Genomic DNA, 22499 nt, shown 5'->3' with positions numbered 1-22499 from the left:
ATTATGATCACGGGCGTTAGTCATACCGATAGAGACATGCCGCTAGACGTCAAGATGGGTGCATTATTGTGAAACAGAGATCTAGCTGCAACTCATTCATACGCATGGCACACGCTATAATGCTGTAACAGACTCAGAAAAAAGAACTCAAGGAAAGTAATAATAATAATAATAATAATAATAATAATAATAATAATAATAATAATAATAATAATAATAATAATAATAATAATAATAATAATAATAATAATAATAATAATAATAATGATAATAATAATAATAATAATAATAATAATAATAATAATAATAATAATATTATTTTTATTATTATTATTATTATTATTGTTATTATTATTATTGGTGGGCTTGAAAGTCCCAAAGCCCCCATATGATTGTGAGAGACGCCACAGTGGAGGGCTCTGGAAATTGAGACCACCTCGAGTTCTTCAATAAGGAACTTGAGAAAAATAGGTATATGTGCATTTGAAACTGATTAGGCGAGCAGTGCTGCGGATATAACAAGCTCGAACCAGTGATTCTTCTGTCGTTCTTCTCCGCTTCTCGAATAGTGATGCCATTGGTACCTAGCATAATATCAAATACAATAAACTATCAACTACTTCTGTGAACAAACGTATCGCTATTGCGTAATACGAATTCCAGTGACGCTGGGATCAGCCATCTTTTTTCCCCAGTCAATTGTTTTGATACCTGGCCAACTACCTTGAAAGTGTTCTAAATCTATCGTACTTTTCGACAGCTTTGCGGAGTCGGGAGCACAACATTATTTCTGCACCTAAAGTCGTTTGGCACTGCTACAGTCATGTGTGGAATGCTGGTGATTTTTTTATTGAATTAATTGCATGATAAGGTATTGGCGTGACATAATTGCTTGACGTATTTGCTCTTTGAGTGTCTACGTCATGATGTGATGTCTCCTGAACATTGTCGCGTGGACTATAGGAGAAATCATGCGTGATCTTTCAAAACCTTATGACACTCTTGCAAGCCATTCCGTGATATAACGTGACCATGCGTGCTCACAGATTCTTCAATACGTCTCGAAAATTATGTAGCGAACAAAGGAAGGTAGGTATTTTGCCTTAAAGCTTACCAGGGTTTGCGAATTACAAAGAAGCTAGGTGAGGCGAACTACCATTCCTTCACGCGCTAAAGCAAGTCTGGGCATAAAAAAAAAGCTAGCTGCCGAGAGTGTTCCGTAATCGCCATCACCACATCGGACACACTCGTTGACATTCCCATTATCACATTTATGAAAATACGCAGCAAAGTGAACGTGGCTATGAGAGCCGCCATAGCTAAGTTATCAGAGTGCTATACACTTTATCCGAAGCTTTCACGTTCGGTTACTAACAACATAGAGCATATATGGAGCTTTAGTTTCTTTCTATTTGTGTGACATCAGACCATTGTTTAGGACGACAAGCATTGTCTTTTACGTATTCTCATTTTCATTGTCCTTTGGGCTCTAAACGAGCAGCTACCTGTATATTTAGGTTCTATTTATCAAGTGACTTTCACAACAGCTTAGTTAAATATTGAAAGACGTTCTGTGCAATGCAGCTAGTGTAAACCTTTGCATCTTTTTCATTATGGGCACTCATGAGCAGACAATTACTTCATCGAAAATTCTACTCAAGTGCAATTGAAGGGGGTAAAGATCACGAGTCGTTAAATGTAACAGGTCGACAAGTGAAACGTGCACCCGGTGAAAGTAAGAGGCATCGAAAATGTATTGCCCTGGACGGCGTCACTATCTGCAACCTACGAATTCTACGCTCACCATCTAACAGGCCACTGCCGCCTAGATCCAGGCGGCCGTTGTGAGGCTATAAAGAGTCTCACAATGAATCACAGATGGCAGCACATTATCTAGCGTTTGCTGTTTGCTTGATCAACGCCTCTGGAAATGCATAATATGTCTTCCGCTAAATGGACACAGTTCTTCATTTTTAAAGCTCTTTGAAAGTTCCTGTGCGTTTGTAGCGGTGATGGCTGCACTATACCGGTCTTTTTCGACGCAGTTTGATGGCCTCCCAAACGCGCCTACAAATCGCTGAATGGGCTCGTTTTCGTCGTGAAAACTGTCGAACAAAATGCTTTAAGGAGACTCCTTCCTCTTCATGTCACTTCTTTAGTGTTTTTTTTCCAAAGCAGGTGTAAGCAACATGGCAGCTATGTGGTAAGACATTTGCTTGCCACGCGAACGGCCCGAGTTCGATCCTCAATGAGACTGAAAGTTTTATTCTTTATTTTACTTTGTTCTTTCTCAATTTTTCGCTCACGGACGATTTTTCACTCAAAGCCAATGGTGGCGACACCGACAGCAGAATTTCTGCGACACGACCTCTCTAAGGCCATCGCGTTAAAAATACGCGCCCTGGCAGCTCGAAAGGAAAGTGCGGACTGGCGTCTAATTGCAAGCTAAATACAATCCACCAGGAATAATGACGCCGTAGGTTGGCTGCTGTGGTTGATGACTCGACGCACGGAGAGATTTAAGGTTTTATGCGGCAATACAAAGAGCAAGAAGGGGGACTCGTGCACCGGCTGTTTCACTAAAATAAGGTGATACATAGCACTGTAGGTTGAATCTAGTTCAGTTAGGAGTGAAGGCATTCTATGTCCCACAAGGCGTTCGTTGGTGGAGTAGTTGTGGAAAATTTGTCTTTCACGCGAATTCTCTACTCTTAGAGCATCTTTGCTTTGCTCACCCCTCTCTCTATTTCTATATCTTTTATTCTCTCCTTACTCCCACCCCTCCTGAGCTACTGTGAAGGAGTCCCCCCCCCCCCCCTGAGAGACAGTTGCTTACTTTTCTCTTCATTTAGGAATCACTCCCCTGACCAATTGGTGTTTTGCGCACATTCTCCATCAACCAGTGCCCATCAAGCGTCCCAGTGAATGATGCTTCGTTTCACGAAATAAGTTCTCGATCAGTGTGTCACTCTCACCGAGAAGCCTTATTTTCTTTTCTTTTTTTTGCGGTACCTAGTGATCAGTAATTCCAATGCTTAACTTCATCGTTTTTCTCATGTTGCCTGTTTGAGCTCTCCTTCTTCACTTTTGAAAATATTAGTTTGTCCCCCTAGAAGTAGATTCCTTTGCTGTAGGGTTTTGTGTCATTCCAATGTAGTGAAGGCTTAGCTCATGCAGCGAATTGAGTAAAATTGCCACTTAAGGAAGCGGAACTAATAAGCATAAAACAACGAGAGAAGATTTGCTCAAGGTCATTGGCGTTTTGCGTTGTAATCTGTATCAAACTTCGTCTTGTATTGCGCCACCTTATCAAGCCTGCTGTAGTCGAGTGTCGCAATGCAATACTTTGTTTTTCATTCTGGCTAGCATCATTACATTATTAATATCTGATGGGTTACACAGCATTAAACTTTTACCCTACCGGAAGACAACGAACAAGCATAGTTTTGTAGGCAAATTTGTAGACATCATTTTGTAGGGTCGATCCATTTTGTAGAAAATGCCAAAAAAAATGGGTGAGTTGCTTGTGTACGCCCTGTGACACAAGGTAGCACGTTGCTGCTATTGTAGCGCACAATTTGGTTCAATCACGCAGGATACAATGACATGCCGAGAGTCCACGGAAAGATAAAAGACCTGTCCCGCTTTGACGCACAATTCTTCAGTACACATCCAAAGCAAGCTCACGTGATGGACCCACAGTTGAGACTACTACTGGAAACGTCGTACGAGGCCATCTTAGATGCTGGTTACGACCCAGAGACTTTGCGGAGACGCAAAATTGGCGTCTTCATCGGGAACTCAGCTTCAGAGACAGGCGAAGCATTCAAGCTGGACCGCACAAAGATGGATGGCTACGTCGCACTGGGATCACACAGGGCTATGTTTTCCAATCGAATTTCCTACTCCCTCGATCTGCAAGGTAAGTAAAGCTACCATTGAATGTTAGATAGTAATCATCAACATCATCATCAGGAGCATGGCTACGTCTACTGAGGGGCAGATGTCTCTGATACACCACCAATCGACGCGGCCGTGCGATTGTCGCTGTCTTGTTATACGCCAAAACATCTTATTGTCGTCAGCTACGCCTAACTTTCTGTCTCTCTCACGCGCTTGTGTTCTTTGGATTCTAGTCTGCTGCTCTAAATAACCAGAGACCATCTTTCATGTGTTCTATATCTATGCACATCCTTATATGACGAGCCACTGGCCTCTAATATCGACTTCACTCTCCGTCACACACGCTGTCTCTTCGATCAGAGTTCTTCCGCATGCAGGGCTGGAACGTGCTAGGCCGCTGGCGTCACTTTTCGTAAGAGGGCTGTCAGGGTTTCGTTGTGGTCGCGACCTCCTGCGATAGACATAGTGTTGTCAAAAGCATTCCAGCGCTGTCATAGGTTTTCACCACTATCCTGCCTTGATTGGTTGGGAGGGAGTCAGACAAGCTTGTCTTGAGTCATAGTTTTTAACAAAAAACTGTTTGAGGCCATAGTGCTCCAAGATTTCAACAACAAGCTTCCATCAGCGAAATGACGTTGAAAAATAAATACGCACGGTCTGAAGACAAAGAGTTCCTTCAATGGGAGTCAAGCCCAGGGCATTTCTCTCCGCGACAACAGATGCTATTCACTGTGCAATTCAGAAGCTGGCCACTGTGCCATGGTTAAACATCTGTGCAGGCTTTAAAATCACGCCTTGTATATATACCACTGCCCTACCGCAGTGCTTTACAAAACATGAAGTAATGCATCATGACAGACATACATGATTAGTTCGTTCAACGCTTTATTTCTATGCGTCTTTCTTCGTCGGGGCATTTCCAAATGGAGAAGTGCAATTTATTATACACACCGCCAAATGGGAATCTTCCCAAAGCGTTGGCGTCACTCGTAGAATTCATCCATACGAAAAATAGCCCTGTAACCACTGCAACGTACCTAATTCACCTGAATGTAAGTCCGCGCTTCCCACTTGCGCTCACTCCGCGTAAAATTGTGACCGGCTAAAAAAAAGACACAACGCGCGTGGCGTTTCCTCGAAGTGGCGCACAGTAGCTCTAACATGTGGCCTAAAGACGACCTAAGCCCCATTTCGGCGTACAATCAGTCACGCTCTTCTGGCTGTCACATTGCCCTCTTCGGTTTTGATCTCACCGTAAACTACTACAGCTACCACATGCACGGCCGCTGGGTGAAGGAGCGCACGGGTACGGCCCGCCGCGTGCTCCAGAACCGTCGTGACATGTCTAGTTCCCGAACCACCGCTGCGGTGCCACCGGGGGGGGGGGGGGGTGGATAGCTTTCGCGAGCGCCTATGAAATGGCATGCGCGGTGAGCTTGCGGTAGCTACGAATGAGCGCGTGCATGTTTGTGTGACCCGCGAAATCTTCTTTTAGTATCCGTCTGGCGTGTCCTCGCCAAGTAATTACCGACCTTGCCTTCAGATACCTGCAGCCCTTGAAAATTTTTGGTATTGTCTTACCCGAGATGGTACCTCGCACCCCGATCACTTTTCTTGGAATTAAGAATTGCGAGCACAATTTACTCGGATCCCACGAGAGAACAACTAACAGATCTGGAAGATCTACACCTTTCTAATGCGTCTAAATTGATTATAGGAACTCTATAGTATTCATACAATACAGTACCAGATGCAACAGCCACGAAATATACTTAGCATGTGTGCGATCTCATAGCAGTGAACTCGAGCCTCTTTGAAATTTCAGTGACTGTAACTTCAATGCTGGCAATTGAGCGAGCAGTTATGCAATGAATGACATCAAAACTGTGAGACGAAAAGAGCGATGAAATGCTGAAAGGGCGAACACAACTGCTTGCGTTTATGCCCTTTGTATGTTTTCGTCTCTTGCCGTCCGACGTTCTTATGATAAGGCAACTTATTCAACATAAGCGGAACAAGATGCGGGAAAATATTTTGTTTATTCTCAATTTAGGGCTGATGTTGGAATTTTCAATTTTTTTACTTTTTTATAACTTTGCATAATAAAACGACTTGGAATTGATCCAGCTTGTGCCCCCAACTTTTCGCTTCTGTGTCTATCGATAATAAGACCATCCGTTCAGTCTCTTTATGTTAACCTCTTCACGGGCACTGGCGAATCCAGATAGCACTCCAACGCGCTTGTCTTCCAACAGTCTCCGTCATGCGGTTCTGTCATCTATTGCTGTTTATTTGTTCTACTATGAATCGTTAACAAACTGGCACCTGGGCTCACTCGTCATGTATGGGACCAGGGATCGTGTATGGGACCAGGGATCAGCGTGACAGCAGGTGCGTGCGTCAGGCAGCTAGTGCTGCTCCGTTTATTCAGTCCGTCCCATTTATAATACACTCTGGGCAACGCCCTTTTGATCAACACGCGATAGCATCAAGATGGGGCGAAGCTCTTGAGCTTATCGTGCGTAGCGCACAAGTGAGGCGCGATACGATACATCCTTTTTCCTTAGGAAAACAAAGAAACTGTGCAGTTATTCACATATGCGGAAAACACGATAGCTTGAAGTGGCACTTCGTAACAAATGAAGAACATATAGAAACAAAGAGAGAGTTCTAGCAATTTGTTCAAAGTCTTGGTCATATTCTAGTCGTCGTGGTGGTGGTCTTTGCGTTCTCAGTGACCTTCTGGGTGCTGGCGTTGGGCTACTCTGTGTGCCCGCGGTAGTTGGGTCATTGCTTGGCGCTGTGTCTTCGACGTGCCGCGCAGCTGTCGAGGTGCTTGGCTCTACGTTGCTCCCGTTGGAAACAGAGTCCTGCTGGAAGGATTCTCCAGTCGGTAGCAAGTACTTGCGGTTGCGCCGAAGGCAGCGCCCTTCCTGTGTTATTACGTGGTACGACCTTGGATATGTTGACGGCTTCAGAACTCGTGCTTTGGTGGCCCACGAGCCGCTCTGGACTCGCACTACGTCGCCTTCATGGAGTGGGGCTAGTGGCTGTGTGGACGGTCGAGACTGACGATGCTTGACGACTCGGGGTGAAGGGCCACACTGGTAGTCGGGTAGCTGCGTCCGCAGCCGGCGGCCTTGGAGGATCTCTGCAGATGTCAGTCCACATTCCAAAGGAGGGGTCCTGTAGGCCAAAAGAGCCAACCAAAAATTCTGTTTAGCTTCGGTAGCCTTCTTAAGAAGTCTCTTCACTACCTGCACCCCCTTTTCAGATAGTCCAATAGAACGCGGGAACCCTGGACTTGAGGTATTGTGCTTGAAATCGTACGTGCGCGCAAATGAAGCGAATTCACTGCTCGAAAGTTGAGGGCCATTGTCTGATAGCACCTTCATAGGTATGCCATAACGTGCAAAAATAGCACTAGTGGCGTTGACAACGGTCTTCGCAGTGGTGTCTCGGAGGCATTCGACTTCCCGGAAGTTTGATAATGCGTCGTAGACGCACAGGTAGGACTTCCAGCCATAGCAAAAGAGGTCTATGCCTACGCGATACCAGGGTTTGTCAGGCACGGACTGAATCAAAAGTGGTTCCTTCGGCTGGCTGTACGCGTATTTTTTGCATGTTGCACACCTCTCGGCGAATGCTTTCATTTCAGAGTTCATGCCAGGCCAGAAAACAAGGCGACGAGCCCTAGCTTTACATTTGGCGATTCCCAAGTGCCCTTCATGGATCCTATGCAACGTCTCACTTTTCATGCTGTTCGGAATTACGACCTTGAGCCCCTTAAACAAGACTCCTTTAATGGAAGAGAGCTCGGGTTGAAAAGGCTTCAGCGGGCCCCCTATTGATTCACCCGTGGTCAACTTCTGCAGCACTACTTTCAAATAGCTGTCTTTGGCAACTTCCTCGTCCAGACGCTTCCACGTTCCCTCGCTGATAAATTAGGATACCGTACTTACGGCATGCACTTCTGCGTCATCCGTGCTCACAACATCCCTGCCTTCACTGCTGGGTGCTCTCGACAGCAAATCTGCGAGCATGAGCTGCTTCTCTGGAACGAAATGCAGTTCAAAGTTATATCTAAGTAATCGCATGAAAAAACGTTGCCGTCTGGGTGGCATGTCGCCGATCACTTTCTTTATTATGGCAATCAAAGGGTGGTGGTTCGTTTCAATGATGACCGTTCGGCCGTACACAAAATGGTCGAACTTCTCGCAACCGTATGCAATGGTAAGAGCTTTTTCTATTTGGGAATAGCATGTTTCTGCTTCGGACAGCGTTCTTGACCCGTATGCCACAGGCTTCCACCAGCCGTTGTAGTTCTGCAACAGCACGGCACCTACACCGCTGCGTGACGCGTCACATGAAATCCTCGTTTCTCTTGCCGGATCGAACACCGCCAGCAACGGTTGGCTACTCAAGCTGTGGCATATTTGACGCCATTCCTGTGCGTGATTGGGAGTCCATTCGAACACCGCATCTTTCTTAATTATGTTGCGCAGTAGCTTCGTCCTCTCAGCTAATGTGGGAATAAATTTCCGAAGTAGTTCACAACCCCTAGCATTCGTTGTGCTGCTTGCTTGTCGCGTGGCTCAGGAATCTGCAGCATTGCCTGAATGAGTGAAGGATTCGGCCTGATGCCTTCCGCAGAAATTACATCGCCTAGGAAGCTTATCTGATTGACGCCAACGATGCATTTAGCTGGGTTAAGCGTTAGTCCTGCTTTTTCTGCCGCCTTCAGCACCTGCCTCAGTCGTTGGTCATGCTCTTGCTTTGATGATCCCCAGATAAGTATGTCATCGACAAAGACTTTATTTCCAGGCAAAGCCTCAAAGATGTCGGTAAGGGCTTTCTGAAAGACCTCAGAGGCTGCTGATATGCCAGAAGGCAATCGCAAAAAACGGTAATGACCGAAAGGCGTCGCGACAGTGCAGATTTTCGACGTTTCGTCATGCAGTGGAATATGGTAGAATCCTGAATTGGCGTCTAGTCGCGTGAACCCCTTAGCCCCTGCGAGCTCCGACTCGATATCTTCTCTCCTTGGCATTTTGAAGTGTTCCCGCTTTATGGCCTCGTTAATTTTACGCGAATCCATGCACACGCGCAGTTTCTCATCCTTCTTGCGCACTATGACGAGAGGGCTCACCCATTCTGTAGGTTCCGTGACCTTGACAATTATGCCTTCGCGCTCCGTGCGATCCAGCTCCTTTCGAAGCGGCTCCCTCAAGGCCAGCGGTACTCGACGGGCTGTCTGGACGACTGGGAGCGCTCCTTAGCGTAGGACCCTGCGGTAGTAGCGTTGGAGACAACCTGTGCCAGAAAAAAGATGGCAAAAGTCTTTCACTACTGCTTCGGAACTGGTTTGCGAAATGGTGTCCACCCGTCGCGTGATTATTCCGAGCGTCTCGCATGCCTGCAGACCGAGAATCGCTTGAGTTCCCTTGCGGACAATAAAAAAGTCCAGAACTTGGAGCGAACCGGCGCGTAAAAACGTTAAACTATAACTCTTTATCATTGTAACGTAAACAGTAAACTTCTTCTGTAAAGACAAGTTTTACTTTCGTGTTATACCGATTCGTATGATGGAGAAATTAACAATGTTTTTCGCTTGCTCATTCTACACCACAGTCGTAATATATATGTGTACAAGTGTCCATCAGGGTAAAGAGTAATGTTTGTGGTGAAATAAAAAAAAAGTCAAACTCAAGCTCGGATTGAGTTTATTTAACCACAATGACTATACTCTGGTAAGAGTATTATTTAAAGATTCGCGCCCAACTGTATCGAAAGCAAGAGTCTAAAGTGAATTTCCGTAATCAGTTATTTGCTTAAAAGTATGAAATGTAGCATGAAACACGCCAGGACAAGGTTTGAAAAAGAAACAAAATTTGAAAGCTCTTGAGTTCACTCTGTTTCATCAATTGAAAACGTACACAATTCGAAAGCTTTTGAGATAACCAGGTTTCATCGATTTAATACACACAAAATTTAAAAGCTCTTGAGTGTACCATCATTCCTTCATTGAAAACATATGAAACTGGAAGCCCTTCAGCTCACCATGTTTTTTTTTCAATTGTCCAGGACCGAGTATGACTATCGACACTGCCTGCTCGTCAACCATGGTAGCCCTAAGTGAAGCCCTGCTCGCGATTAGATCTGGACGCTGCGAGGCAGCCATCGTGGGAGGAGCCAGCCTCACCCTTGATCCACATCTGATGACAAACTTCAGCCTTCTGGGCGTTCTCTCGAAAGACGGAAAATCTAGGCCCTTTGATACAAAGAGTGAGATCTTCGTGGAGTGTAGAAATAGTGAAAGAGATATGCAAATACTAACAAACGCCGCAGAGACAAACGACAGAACTTATTCTGTTCCGGGTGCTGGATATGTATTTTCGGAGGAGATGCAATCACTATCATGTAGTTGCGCTGCCAACATATCCTCAGACAATGCTTTTTTCAGTAATCAATTAAAGAGAAATGATTCAAATAAGCCGAACAGAAAAAACGGGCAAACAAGTACTTCGTTAGGTTACGGCTACAGGGATGTATACTCTACAGGGATGTACGCAGGGATGTCTACAGGAATGAATGCTCTTCTGTGTTTGACTACAACAAAACAACCATCAGATTACCATGGTAGTCTCTCTTTACTTCTTCAGATTCTTAGTCTGTAACTCATAGTTATTTAGAAAATAGAGATGGTCTCACTGCTTGCACAGTAGGAATTTCTATTTATTCGAAATTTTACTCTCAACTAATTTTTCAAATAATTTAATTTAACAATCCCCAACCTTAAGCACCCTGCCACCCAGTTTTTGGCTCATTTCCCTTTGAGAGTGAGCGCCATCCTATAAAGTCATCATGATCATCGTCATTATCAAGTACCGGAGGTACTAATTAATGTTTATGGTGAAAGATGTAAGCGCACCATCGCACATGCGCGGTTACACTTGATAACGGCCCCTGAAAAAGAACATAAAATCAGTGATCAAAAAGGCATCTGTACGAAATTGTTCCAAAGAATGCAGTCCTATCGAAAGCTCACTGGCACCGCCAAGGTTATTCTTTCTTATGAATAATTGGTTTGACAGACCGGTCAGTACAACCATTCCTACGTCAAAAAATCTTGGTGTCCTGGAAACGTGGCTCACAATCGCATTCAGTACCACGTGCATACATGAACGTACTTTCTCGAACCTTTACTTTTTGGGCGTTCTCTCTATGATGGTTGTTATTGTAACGCCCTGTTTGGCCAACCAAAATTTTTTTTGACAGGTCAGCGGTATAGAACAAATCACTCTGATGGATCGCTTATTCGAGATGAACTCGAGTGTTAAAAGGCAGCCTCGTTAACGTCTATCACAAATATGAGGAGAAAACTTTGGAGACAAAAAGGCACAAGGCCAGAGAGCAACAACAGAAAAAGAGAGACACAGAAAGATAGAGGAAGAGTAAAAAAATTTAACAGGTAAAATTTTTACGCTTTCTATGTGCCTTTCTATCTCACTGTAGAAAGGGATAGAACAGGAAATAAAAAAATTGACACAGAGAGGAATTCACAGAAAGACACAGGCGCAAGAGAGACACAAGCACAAGAGCTCAATTAAGAAGAGCTGTTGAATAGGGTGCAATATTTCTTAATAATTGCTAGCTCTGCAAAGTACGCCATCGTTAGACAAGCATCCACATCCCAATTTTAAGTATAAAGCTTATTACTGTTGTCTCAATTGATTCGAGGACAAGGTTGTTATGGTTTTGTGTGCACTCCGTATCATAGTATGCGTTGTTTCGCCGTGGTTAGCATGGCTCCTGCTACTAGTACCCGAAGGTAATTTGTTTTTTTATATAGCAGTTCTGATGAAGCTCGCGCTTTGTAGTGCGATGACGAGCATGCACGTTATTTACTACTGCACACCCTAATCACCTACAAAACCAAAACCTGCGTGAAAATTTTTGCCGTTTGTCCGCAACTCCTTTTCACAGAAAACACCGTACTTTGCAATGCAGGCAATGGCTACGTCCGCAGTGAAACTGTGGGCGCATTCTTTCTTCAAAGATATTCCAACGCCCGACGTGTATACGCCAAGGTTATCAACGCCATTGCGAATGCAGATGGATTCAAGGAAGAAGGTGAGTTGGTCCCATCACATAAATCCTCGTATTGTGTTTGGAGCGCATACTTCAGCTGCTGAGAAATGGTGCAGGCACTGTGCGCTCGACGCACATGCGGAAACTTACCCGCAACGGTAAGAATGTGCCCATTTCTTTGTTCAACATCCATCGTAGTCACCCATAGCCAGTTCAGTCGGCCTCTGTCTACGGGGTATCCTTTGATAATGCGTTCCTAATTCATTTCAGGGCACTGTAGGCGCCGTGCTTTAGGAAGCATTTACGTGGTAATTTTAGAGCGTGAGCTGTTATGGGATCACAAAGGTCTCGTGCCCCGTAGTTTTCCACCGCCTTCGCCACCACTATTTGAAACCACTATCGCAGAAAATGAGTAAAATAACACCATTTCCTCCTAAAAGGAATCGTACGTATATGCGAAGCTGTGAGCGCTGACGCTTACAATGACACTAGAGTTGACGCTGGCGCTCATCGCGGCGTTGCGCAGGAGAGAGATCTGTGGAGGCGCAAAGCACGCACTCATAAGCCGGTGTTTTCTAGTGGAACGTGCTGCTAATGGGCAATGAGAGACAGAAGACTACGACCAGAAAACCGCAGTCTGCTTTTAAATGACGCACACGCTGTGCATCTCACTGTTCAACTACGCACAAGAGAAACTCCTGCCGGCACTACCTTAGAGGTCCAGTACCTATGTATACGGCGTGGCCAGTGAACGGCTGTGCAGCGCAAACAGTCACCGCTCTCAATCAAGAAACTCGCTAGCAGACGCTTCCTGCGCCGTCATTGGGAGGCGAGAGAAAGAGAAGGCGTAGGAGAAGACAGAGAGTGGGAGGGGACGTGAATGCGCTGTAAGGGTGGTCACGCAGCACACCGGATTGAGCTTGAGCATAAGAAGCTTCGCATCTAAGACAACTAAAGAAATAACACCCCGGATCTAATGGCATTCAGACACGTTCCCCCTGCGTGCCATCCCGGTGTTCTGCCACAGAGTCATGCTGAGGCTGGAAACTACGTTGAACACTGGCCTTAGGAACGCTTGATGCCACGAAAGGAATCGCAATATTACGAGTGAAAAAGCGTTTTAGAACAGCAAAGAAACCACCAGATGCTGGTAATCTCATAAGGAGTGGGTTGTCCACTGAACGAACTCAGTGAAAAAGCTTCAGGCATGATTCTAATCGCCTGATTCCATTGCCCGTCGTGGCATCAAGAAAGTACACAATATACTTTGCGAGTATGCAGCAGGTACGAAGCTCACCCAAATAATGATGAAGGAAGGCATAGTGGATGCCTCTTTACGCACAAAAATTATGATGGTTAATGGCGTATTGAGTACCCTGTAAATTTGCTTGTAGCAAGTACCCAAAGAAGGGATTTCTCCTTTGTCTCTTCTGTACTGAGGAGGAAACCATTAGTCAGTAATTGATATTTTGTCGCTCAATCATGACCGTCAGGAAAATATTCGTAGTACTACCTGTTAGAAATCGAGGTCTGTAAAAATAAGAATTTGGTATTCTTACTTTCGGCGCCTCTACTCTGAGTACAGTCACAGGGTTTCTATCGAGAAATTTTATTTAGCAAAGTTTTTCATTTTTCAAACATCTTGTCAATAATAATTCATACCCAAATCTTCTGTATTAATTGGTTCTAGGTTATTTTATCAGCATAATAAAGAAAATACTGCAAAAATATACCTGCTCGGTGAACCTCGAGGTGGTGGTAGTGGTTAGAAGAGGAGAAAGGCACCTAATTTCTGCAATCCAGTCGGGAGCACTCCGCAGTGCCTCTACTCGGCCAACCTCGTGCATTCGGTATGATCCATCAGAGAAGAAGAAGAAAAAGTATATGAAAAGGCTCTACGTAGTCCTGACGTTTTATTTTCAGTATGTGCGCACTTGAAGCAGGCAGAAAAAAGTGTAAGTAGAGAAGTTATGTTAGCCAAGACTGTGAAGAAAAAAATCACAGCATATCCACGAAGTGATTGATGGTTGGTGGGGCGAAGCGTTCATCAGTCCGTCCGTGCTTTCGTCCACCCATTCGTTCTTGCTTTCGCCCATTCATGCGTCCTTCCATGCGTCCGTCGTGTGTCTGTCCATCCGTATGATCGTCGGTGCATCCGTACGTCCATGCGTCCCTCCATGCACCCGTCCGTACGCCCGTTCCTCTGTCTGTCCAACCGCCATCCGTGCGTCCACCCCTCTGTCTGTCTGTGCGTCCGCCAGTTCGTCCGTCTATCTCTATGTCCGTCCGTGCATCCGTCTGTCTAGTGAACACCTGAAGTACAGCCATCTCACATCATTCATCATGTGCTCACCATATACAATTGCCGCCTTCCAGCGGACATTCTAAGAACCGCTATATAGGGTATGTGCCACCGGTGGCTACATACACCATCGGAGGAAGGACACACCCACAGCCTAAGGAACTTCGGCCCTAAAACAACGTTTCTGATGCAGAGGTGCAATTTTTGTTCCGGAGATCTCTACCTAGCGTTTCCACTCAAGAAGTTCATTAGCGACTTTTTTTAATTACCTATCTTCATGGTTTGTAACCGCAATGACGTGCTCAGCTTAGAACACTATTGCGCATTTTACAGGCGCAAAGCGTCTGCTTGTTTATTGCAATAGATATTATATCAACACTCTCGGCTGGATTTTGCCGCTGGCATCAGCGTCGATGTCGCACACTGTATATGTATATGTATCTACATGAAAACGCAAGAGAAAGAAAAAAATCCAGAAAAAGGCTCCAGCACGCGCAATCGAACGTGGGACCTCCGCGTCGTGAATGCGAGGTGATAACCACTAAGCCACTGAGAGGTACCTCTTTCCATGTTCAAATAGCAAGCTAATAAATGAGCTATCTACCACTTACCACTGTTGGCGGGCATCTCAGGGGGAGGGGGGATTATCAAGTTTTCAAAATTATCAGAAAGATGGCGCCATGAGCACGCGCCGGTTCTCATCTCTCACGCGTACATTGGCCCACGGAAGGAAGGAGAGTGAATGATCTCTCGCACGCCTTTTATCTCCCGGTGTGGAGGATCATACGTCTTGGCTTGCATTGGGCTTGACTGGAGCGATTCTGCTGTAGTTACGTAACGCACAAAGGTCTTTGCAATCGCTGCACACTCTCCGTTTGCAAAGAGGGCGCGCTTTTCAGACACAGCGAAGTGACAAATTCGCTGCGCCTTATCCGCGTTCATGTGTACTCCATTTGCGTTCTTTAGACACTTATTCGCATTCTTCTGTACCTGTGAGTACGTTTATCGTCGTTTGTGCGTGAGGAAAGTGGGGCACGTCTAGGTCTACTTGCCATTCTGCGCGCGACCTTCCAATTTGTTGTTATCGCGTTCATTGATTCGCCTTTGTGGTAGAGCTGTGATTTTTTTTCTACTTGGTGCTGGTACGATTACGCAAGTTCAATTAGGTTTTTGATGATATTTACAGGTAACAAACAGATTGTAACTGTTGCGAGTGCTTCTTGCACCCTAGCTTTACCAAGCGCGCTCACGTCATGGAGAGGCGTGAAGTTTTGTTGAGGTTGTGATAATGCTTTTTTTTTCACAATGCAGAGGAACACCCAAAATTATTCTGAACACCCCTACCTCAGTTGTACGACTAAATGAACACGTCAGAGTTAGGCTCACTGTATCCTTACGAATTCTATAAAGTGAGAGGCATTGCAGTATTGCACGAAAGAGGCCTAAAATATGATGGGGCGGGTGAAAGTGAAATTATTTTAGCGGAATAACACTGTGTATGTTTAATTATTTCAAATCTCAGCTTCTGAAAGCACTAGGCAGCGGACTTCATATTCAAAGGACAAACGAATAGAGAAAAGTGAATAACCTTATAACAATTATATCAAACTTATTACACTTACTTATGCACCATCAGCGCAAGTTTACATCAATCCCAAACACTTCATTCTATGAGTGTTTGCATTAGAGTAGACAGGTCTACATATTAAAGAATAGCGTTCGCAGCTGCATGGCTTACTGCTCTGCAAGAACACCTACGAATGTGTAAAATGTATCCTATACCTTGTTTTCTCAAAACTCTTTCTCTTGAGGCGATAATCAGTCACGTTATGTCTGCTTCTTAGCAAAAGGTTGTCATTAGACTCTCTTTTTTAATATGGTACAGCAACATGTATAGCACTCGCTTTTGATAGGTGCGTTGACGATTTAGCCTATTTAGCATCGTACCTTACTGACTCTTTAATAAAGCCATGTGTCCCATGACTCATCTAATGATAGTTATTGTGCCTCTCTATTGAGAGCGCTACATATGTGACTCGTATGTATAGAAAGAAGAGTCAAAGTTCCGAGCATTAGTGATAACAATAAAACTTGCAGTGTCACCTGCCACGGTGCTAATTTCGCTCACTGCACCGTCGCTACCATTATTTTTGTTACATAGCGAACCTTACATTTTCCGTTGTCTATGATGGTCTATAAGTTATATGGAATGGTCATGCTCCTTTTGGAGCTGACCACCAAAATAAATTTTGGATGGTGGCTTGCTGGGTAGTCAATAATTGAAATGTTTATGGATCTATGGAATGACTTATGAAAATTCTGAAGCATGAAGCTGGCCTGAAGTGTTGCCATATATATTTCAAACTGCAATACACCATGGAAAATTTGCGCTGCTTTACCCTATAAAACATTTTAACCCAAAATTTTAGTCTGCGCCTAAAAGTACCACAATAAAGCAATAATAAAATACAGACTATACCTTGCTAAGTGGCGTGCCAACGTGAGGTTGCGCTGAAGTCTGTTGCGACTTCAACGGTGGCAATGTTTTAAGAAACACAAATGAACATAAAACAGACAACGGGTACAGAAAGCGGTCGTGCTCTTATTGAAGAACAATCATTGACTTACTGTTATGACAATCATTGACTTACTGTTATGAGAACATACAAGAAAAAAAATGAAATAGTTAATACTTGGTTGACCGGCTGGTAATTCAACTGGCAAGGCAAAAGCGATCGTTAAGCGATATGTCAGATACACTATAAAATCAGAGTATCCCAGGAGCAAAAACGCCGAATTGCTCTTCAGAGTGTTTCTGTACATTTACTAAGCATCTGATACAGTGAAAGCATTTTTCACACTTTATGAAATGGGAGCGTCACCATGCTTTACACTCTATCTCTCCAAGAGAGGCTTGAATGCCCGTGTACTCTTCAGACATGAGATTGCAAAACGTGGGTATATACTCCTGATCCGCATCTGTATATTGATGTGCCAGCAACTGCGAGTGACTACCGCTCCTTAATAACCACACATATAGGCAGTGAAGAATAGTGCATTTGTTTGTAGTGGCTTAGAAGATAACTAAGAAGGATAGCAAAGTTTACACTGCCTCCTGGTCGATTTCAGAACACTGCATGACCCGGGTAGGTTGCTCCCTTAGCAAAAACATTGAACAGCAGCAGCTCAGAAGTCATGATTATGGTTTCGGCTTGTATATATACGGTTTCGCAAATTTGAAACTGCTGATTATAAAAACAATAAAATTTCCGAAAATGTCAGTTTGTCAAGATATGCACGTTGTGCCACCAGTTATAACTACTAAATAGTTGGGGCGACATAAACGCGTATTGACAGGTGCATAATGAGCATACTACCATCGTCATTGGCTTGTTTGGCACCAAAAACAAAAAGCGTGACCACAGTGTTCTTGGCAACTCTTTCACACAGTATTGCCCTCGCGCATCAAAGGCGGGCAGCAGGAAAGAAGGATGCTCAAAGAATTACCCGTCACCATTAGTAAATGTGTGCAAGGAGTGGCGTGCTACATATCGCTGTCTTGTGAGGGTCCTACGTAGCACAGACGGACCACTGCACTAATGACCGGTTAAGATGGTGTGTGCAAAAACCCCAAAGAAAGTAGACGGTAACTTTTTTTCGTCACACTACCGAAAATGCACATGTCCGCCGACATTCCGTGAGGGCCGAGATTCTAGGTACACGCCGGAACAAATCCTCTCGTCAACCCTGGGAGGCTTACCATATAAAGAATAAAATAATGTATCTGTGTTAGTGACACGTCTATATACCTCTAAAGAACAAAACTAGGTTTTATTTTCATATCACACCCCCGTAGCCTGATAAGTAGCGTCACCTTAATGGTCGCTCGATATGTCAGTGAACAGTTATATAAATATATATATATAAATATATATATATATATATATATAGGGGTAAGAGGTGTATACCTAAGGCCTCGTTTTATAACTAATGTAATGTAAATAAGAAGAGAGAAAAGTGGGTGAAAAAATACCTTGCCGTGAGCAGGAATCGAATCTACGACCTTCGAATAACGCGTTGATGCTCTAACCACTGAGATATTATTTTTTATTTCTTCACCCACTTTTTTTTTCTTCTTATTTACATTACATTGGTTCTAATAACTTTCCCTATACAATCCTTGGCATTATTGTCTGTTAGATCTAATATATATATATATATATATATATATATATATATATATATATATATATATATATATATATATATATATATATATATATATATATATATCTTCCTAAATGCAGCTGTCTTCTGTTTTCTGTTTTATTTTACTACCCAATCAATTGTGCCATGCATGACATGCCCAACAGCAACCCTGTGCACAGCCGGGAGGCCCCCACTACACGCGTAATCCAGAAGCGGGCAAGGAATTCGCATTGCACCCGCTTGCACAGCCTACGGCAATACGGGGTAACCCTCTTTTTACGACGAAATGTTGACAGGGCGCGGAGTAGTTGAAGGCTTAGAACTTCCTAAAATGCCCGCTTACCAGCCTCTGCCACATTACGCGGCACCCCTCCTTCTACGACGAACTGTTTACGGGACTCCGAGTAGTTAAAGGCTTAGGACTTCCTGAAAAGCTCTTTTTTGCCCCCCACCGAACCGCCAGTGCCAGGAGGGGCCGTCTGATCGGGAGGAATGCGTTAGTGAACGGAAACATACACAGACCGCTGACATCAGAAAGGTGAAGGGGAGAAGGGGGAGAGAGATGAAGGGGGAAGTGGAAGGAAGAGTGGAAGGGGGGCTCCCGAGGGGCGTCCACCACATATTATTTTTCTCTTCTTCTTCTCTTTTTCTTCTTTTTCTTTCCTTTTTCTTTTTTTTCTGTCTTTTTTTTCTCTTTCCTTGCCCTCTGATTTGAGATTGTATAAAGCTGAGCACCGACAAACTGTATCTTTAATCCTGATGAAGGCCAGACTAGGCCGAAACGTCGAAATAAACCACGTTGTGACCGCTCACGGATGATCTACTGGACTATATATATATATATATATATATATATATATATATATATATATATCGTTGCATCATTTGGAATAAACGAGATATTAATGCACTTGGACTTCCTGTCCCATGTATTTATCTTTTTAGCGCATAGGTCACCATGTTATGTATTCATCAACTTGCCCTACAACAAGTTCTTATTAGTGACTGGAGCCAATCACCATCAAAAAATGGTAACGTCCTTCTACCACACCAACTATGGGTGATGACGGAAAGGAAAAACAGCTATTCACAAAAAAAAACAGTTAGGCTGACACATGCACTCTAAAAAAAGAGCGAGTAAAAAGGGTGTCTTTTTGTCCCACAACAATAATCGTCATAGATATTGGGTTCCATCCTTGCGCTATCGCACCGCGCCCGGTACATTCCGGTCACGATCGACATGCCCATTATCAGGGTTACATTGGATTCTCGATAGGAAAGTGGCCAGCGCCGAGTTTTCAAGAAAGGAAGCGCACATAAGCCTGATGACGATTATTATTGTGGGACAAACAAACACCCTTTTTACTCGATACTTCTTTAGAGTGTGGGTGTGTGGCGCATTATCTTTTTTTTCTGTCGCATTATCTTTCTTTTCTGTCGCATTATCTTTCTTTTCTGTCGACTGCTGGTGGCATGTGAATGAATACAGTTCAAATTTTCTACAAAGAAAGCTTTGGGTTGTTTAAATGTCTGTTTAGGAATGTCCCCTTTGAAGATGATGCGCCGATCGTTTGCGTTTTTCGCAGATCCGAGACGAACAAAAAATGGAAAGTAACCCATGCTTGATAAGAAAATTGTGTAAGTGCCCCACCCTGGCTGAAAAATTCTGATGATGGCCTACAAGTAGGGTGACTACCCTACGGTTGGCAGCACTGCTGAGATGCAACACGTTGCGCTTCCAAGAATTTAAGCTGATGACTCACTGAGTGTGCTTATTCCCAGGTATCCCATATCCGTCAGTAATCGGTCACGAGAGCCTCCTGCGAGACGCGTACTCCGAGGTCAACGTGGACCCTACAAAAGTTGTTTATGTGGAGGCACACGGCACTGGGACCACGGCTGGAGGAATTCAGGAGTTGCAGGCAATCAGCAAAGTCATTTGCTCACCCGGACGCGAGAAACAACTTTTGATCGGGTCGGTAAAAAGCAACATGGGGCACTCCGAGAGCGCCTCTGGTAAGAATGTGTCCGTAATCGAGAGTCTTTTCATAAAACACCAATGAAGAGCAGTTTTTCTTATTCATGTCACAGCAGGTCTTAATTCATCGGGATGGAGTGATAGTGTTATTGACAACAATATATTGATAATAACAATATTACCTTGTGTGAACAAATATTCGCTTTTATGCATATGCCCTCCCTGCTATATTATCTGATGAGATTGGCAGTATTGTTAATTGTATAATAAATATTAACTATCTCTTTGACCTTCAGTCGCACACTTACAAGTTACTAGGCTTCGTGTACCATGTTGAACATATAACTAAGCAATAATAGGTGCAACCACCTGCGCATTTTGCGTAATCCAATGATTCTTCTACTTGCCATATTAACAATGCTGGACTACAAATGGTCTTCTCTTGTATGAAGCATGGTGTTCACACTTCGTCTTATTTGTCCCGGAAAACCGACCTCAATCATAATATAACGCTAACCGCATGCTTAGCTATCATAGCAAAAACGTTTCTAATTTATCCTGATGAATGAAATAATGGCTTATAAAACACTAACTCGCTCGATATTATAGCATTCTCCATCTGTCTGGGCTCATTGATTGACGTCATTGGTTCAGTCATTTCCGACTTCAGGGGTGTGCAGAACCATGCCTGTCATTTCATACCTATTGCCACACACGTAGCGTAACCACTATGAAATAAGTCGGTCTCTCCCTCCTTTCTCTGCTCACAGCTCTGTACCTTTATTATTTGTTTTCCATAAAGTTTACTACAAATATCTCAAAAAGAAACCACGCATCAGGCCTTCATTTATACCGATTCACATTGGTAACCACACTAAAACGGAGATTCCATTTTGTCATATTGAATGTTTTCATAGCTCATTCATACGCAGAAATAGTGTCAGCTGGAATGATCTTTCCTATGACATCAAAAGATAATTATAAGTTTCGTAAAACAATAGCTCTCCTGTGAATCTATGTATTATTGTGATGCTGTACAATTTCTTTCATATTTTTAAAATTGTGCTCATGTATTCCCGCTGCTATTTTAATTTTTCATCTTGATGTCAGTTTTCCAGACACTTGGGTATTTTACTGCCACTCTTTATGAGCTTCTTTTCTTTCTCCTTTTGTGTATATCCACTTCCCTCTGTAATGCCTTCGGGTTCTGAGAGTACTAATAATACTGCCGCGTTCCTTTCCTCAAGTTTTGTTATTGCCCCGTTACACTATGTTCAGCCCAAACCACGCCTACGGTGTTGAGAAGCTTCGAGGCTGCAGTATATCGTTTCGTTAAGATTACGCTCACTTCGTGAACCTTTCAGATTATTCTGAAGCCTACGTCACCGCTAGTGATAACGCTAGAATGTTCGATGGCAAGTGCATAAACGCCGACACGCTTCGCCGCTTGTGAGTTGATTGACGGCTGACACTCTGCCCGCCGCTATCAGTGTGCCAGTGTCTTGCTGTAAACTGACTTTTCTTTTACGCGACCACAAGTTCGGCTAATTAAATAAACACTTTTCAATTTCATTTATACAAGTCGTCTCTGCCTTTGTCAGCGTCACGACACCGTGACATCTGGTGGAGGTACTTCCCGGCCCATGTACCGAATGCACCCATCAAGCCATGAGCTAAGCCCACACCGTGAAGGACAATGAAATCAACCTCAATTAGTGAGCTAGACGTAGACAGCGAGGGCTACATCCAGAGTACGGAGCTATACCTGATATTCGCAAGCCCAAGGCCACAATTACTACTGCGACCACTATGATTGCCCCTGTGCCAACGCCCGCAACGGTCGTAATGCAGCAGCCGAGAGAGCCACCGAACTTCCAAGGATCATCCTGCGAAGAAGCGGAGACCTGGCGGGAAACATATGACCAAATTGCCTCGTTAAACGAGTGGGACTTAGAAGAAAAGCTACGCTGCGTCTTCTTTTACCTCGAAGACGCGGCGAGGACCTGGTTTGAGAAC

The 22499-nt window shown here is 44.0% G+C and overlaps 1 protein-coding gene across 2 annotated transcripts in view; it reads left to right on the top strand.

The window, feature by feature from the left end:
- Window positions 1-22499, top strand: part of LOC119185144 (fatty acid synthase-like) — a 234243-nt gene that overhangs the window by 26233 nt on the left and 185511 nt on the right. For both annotated transcript variants that reach the window (XM_075869607.1, XM_075869606.1), the window contains exons 3-6: window positions 3596-3922; window positions 9988-10188; window positions 11914-12036; window positions 20288-20521. In XM_075869607.1, the coding sequence (XP_075725722.1) occupies window positions 3596-3922; window positions 9988-10188; window positions 11914-12036; window positions 20288-20521 (885 nt within the window). The remainder of the gene's footprint in view (window positions 1-3595; window positions 3923-9987; window positions 10189-11913; window positions 12037-20287; window positions 20522-22499) is intronic.

Source organism: Rhipicephalus microplus, chromosome 7 (genome assembly GCF_043290135.1).
Source record: "Rhipicephalus microplus isolate Deutch F79 chromosome 7, USDA_Rmic, whole genome shotgun sequence".
Classification (NCBI taxonomy): domain Eukaryota; kingdom Metazoa; phylum Arthropoda; class Arachnida; order Ixodida; family Ixodidae; genus Rhipicephalus; species Rhipicephalus microplus.
Note: the sequence above shows the minus strand (reverse complement) of the source record. Positions and strands in the feature narration are given on the sequence as shown.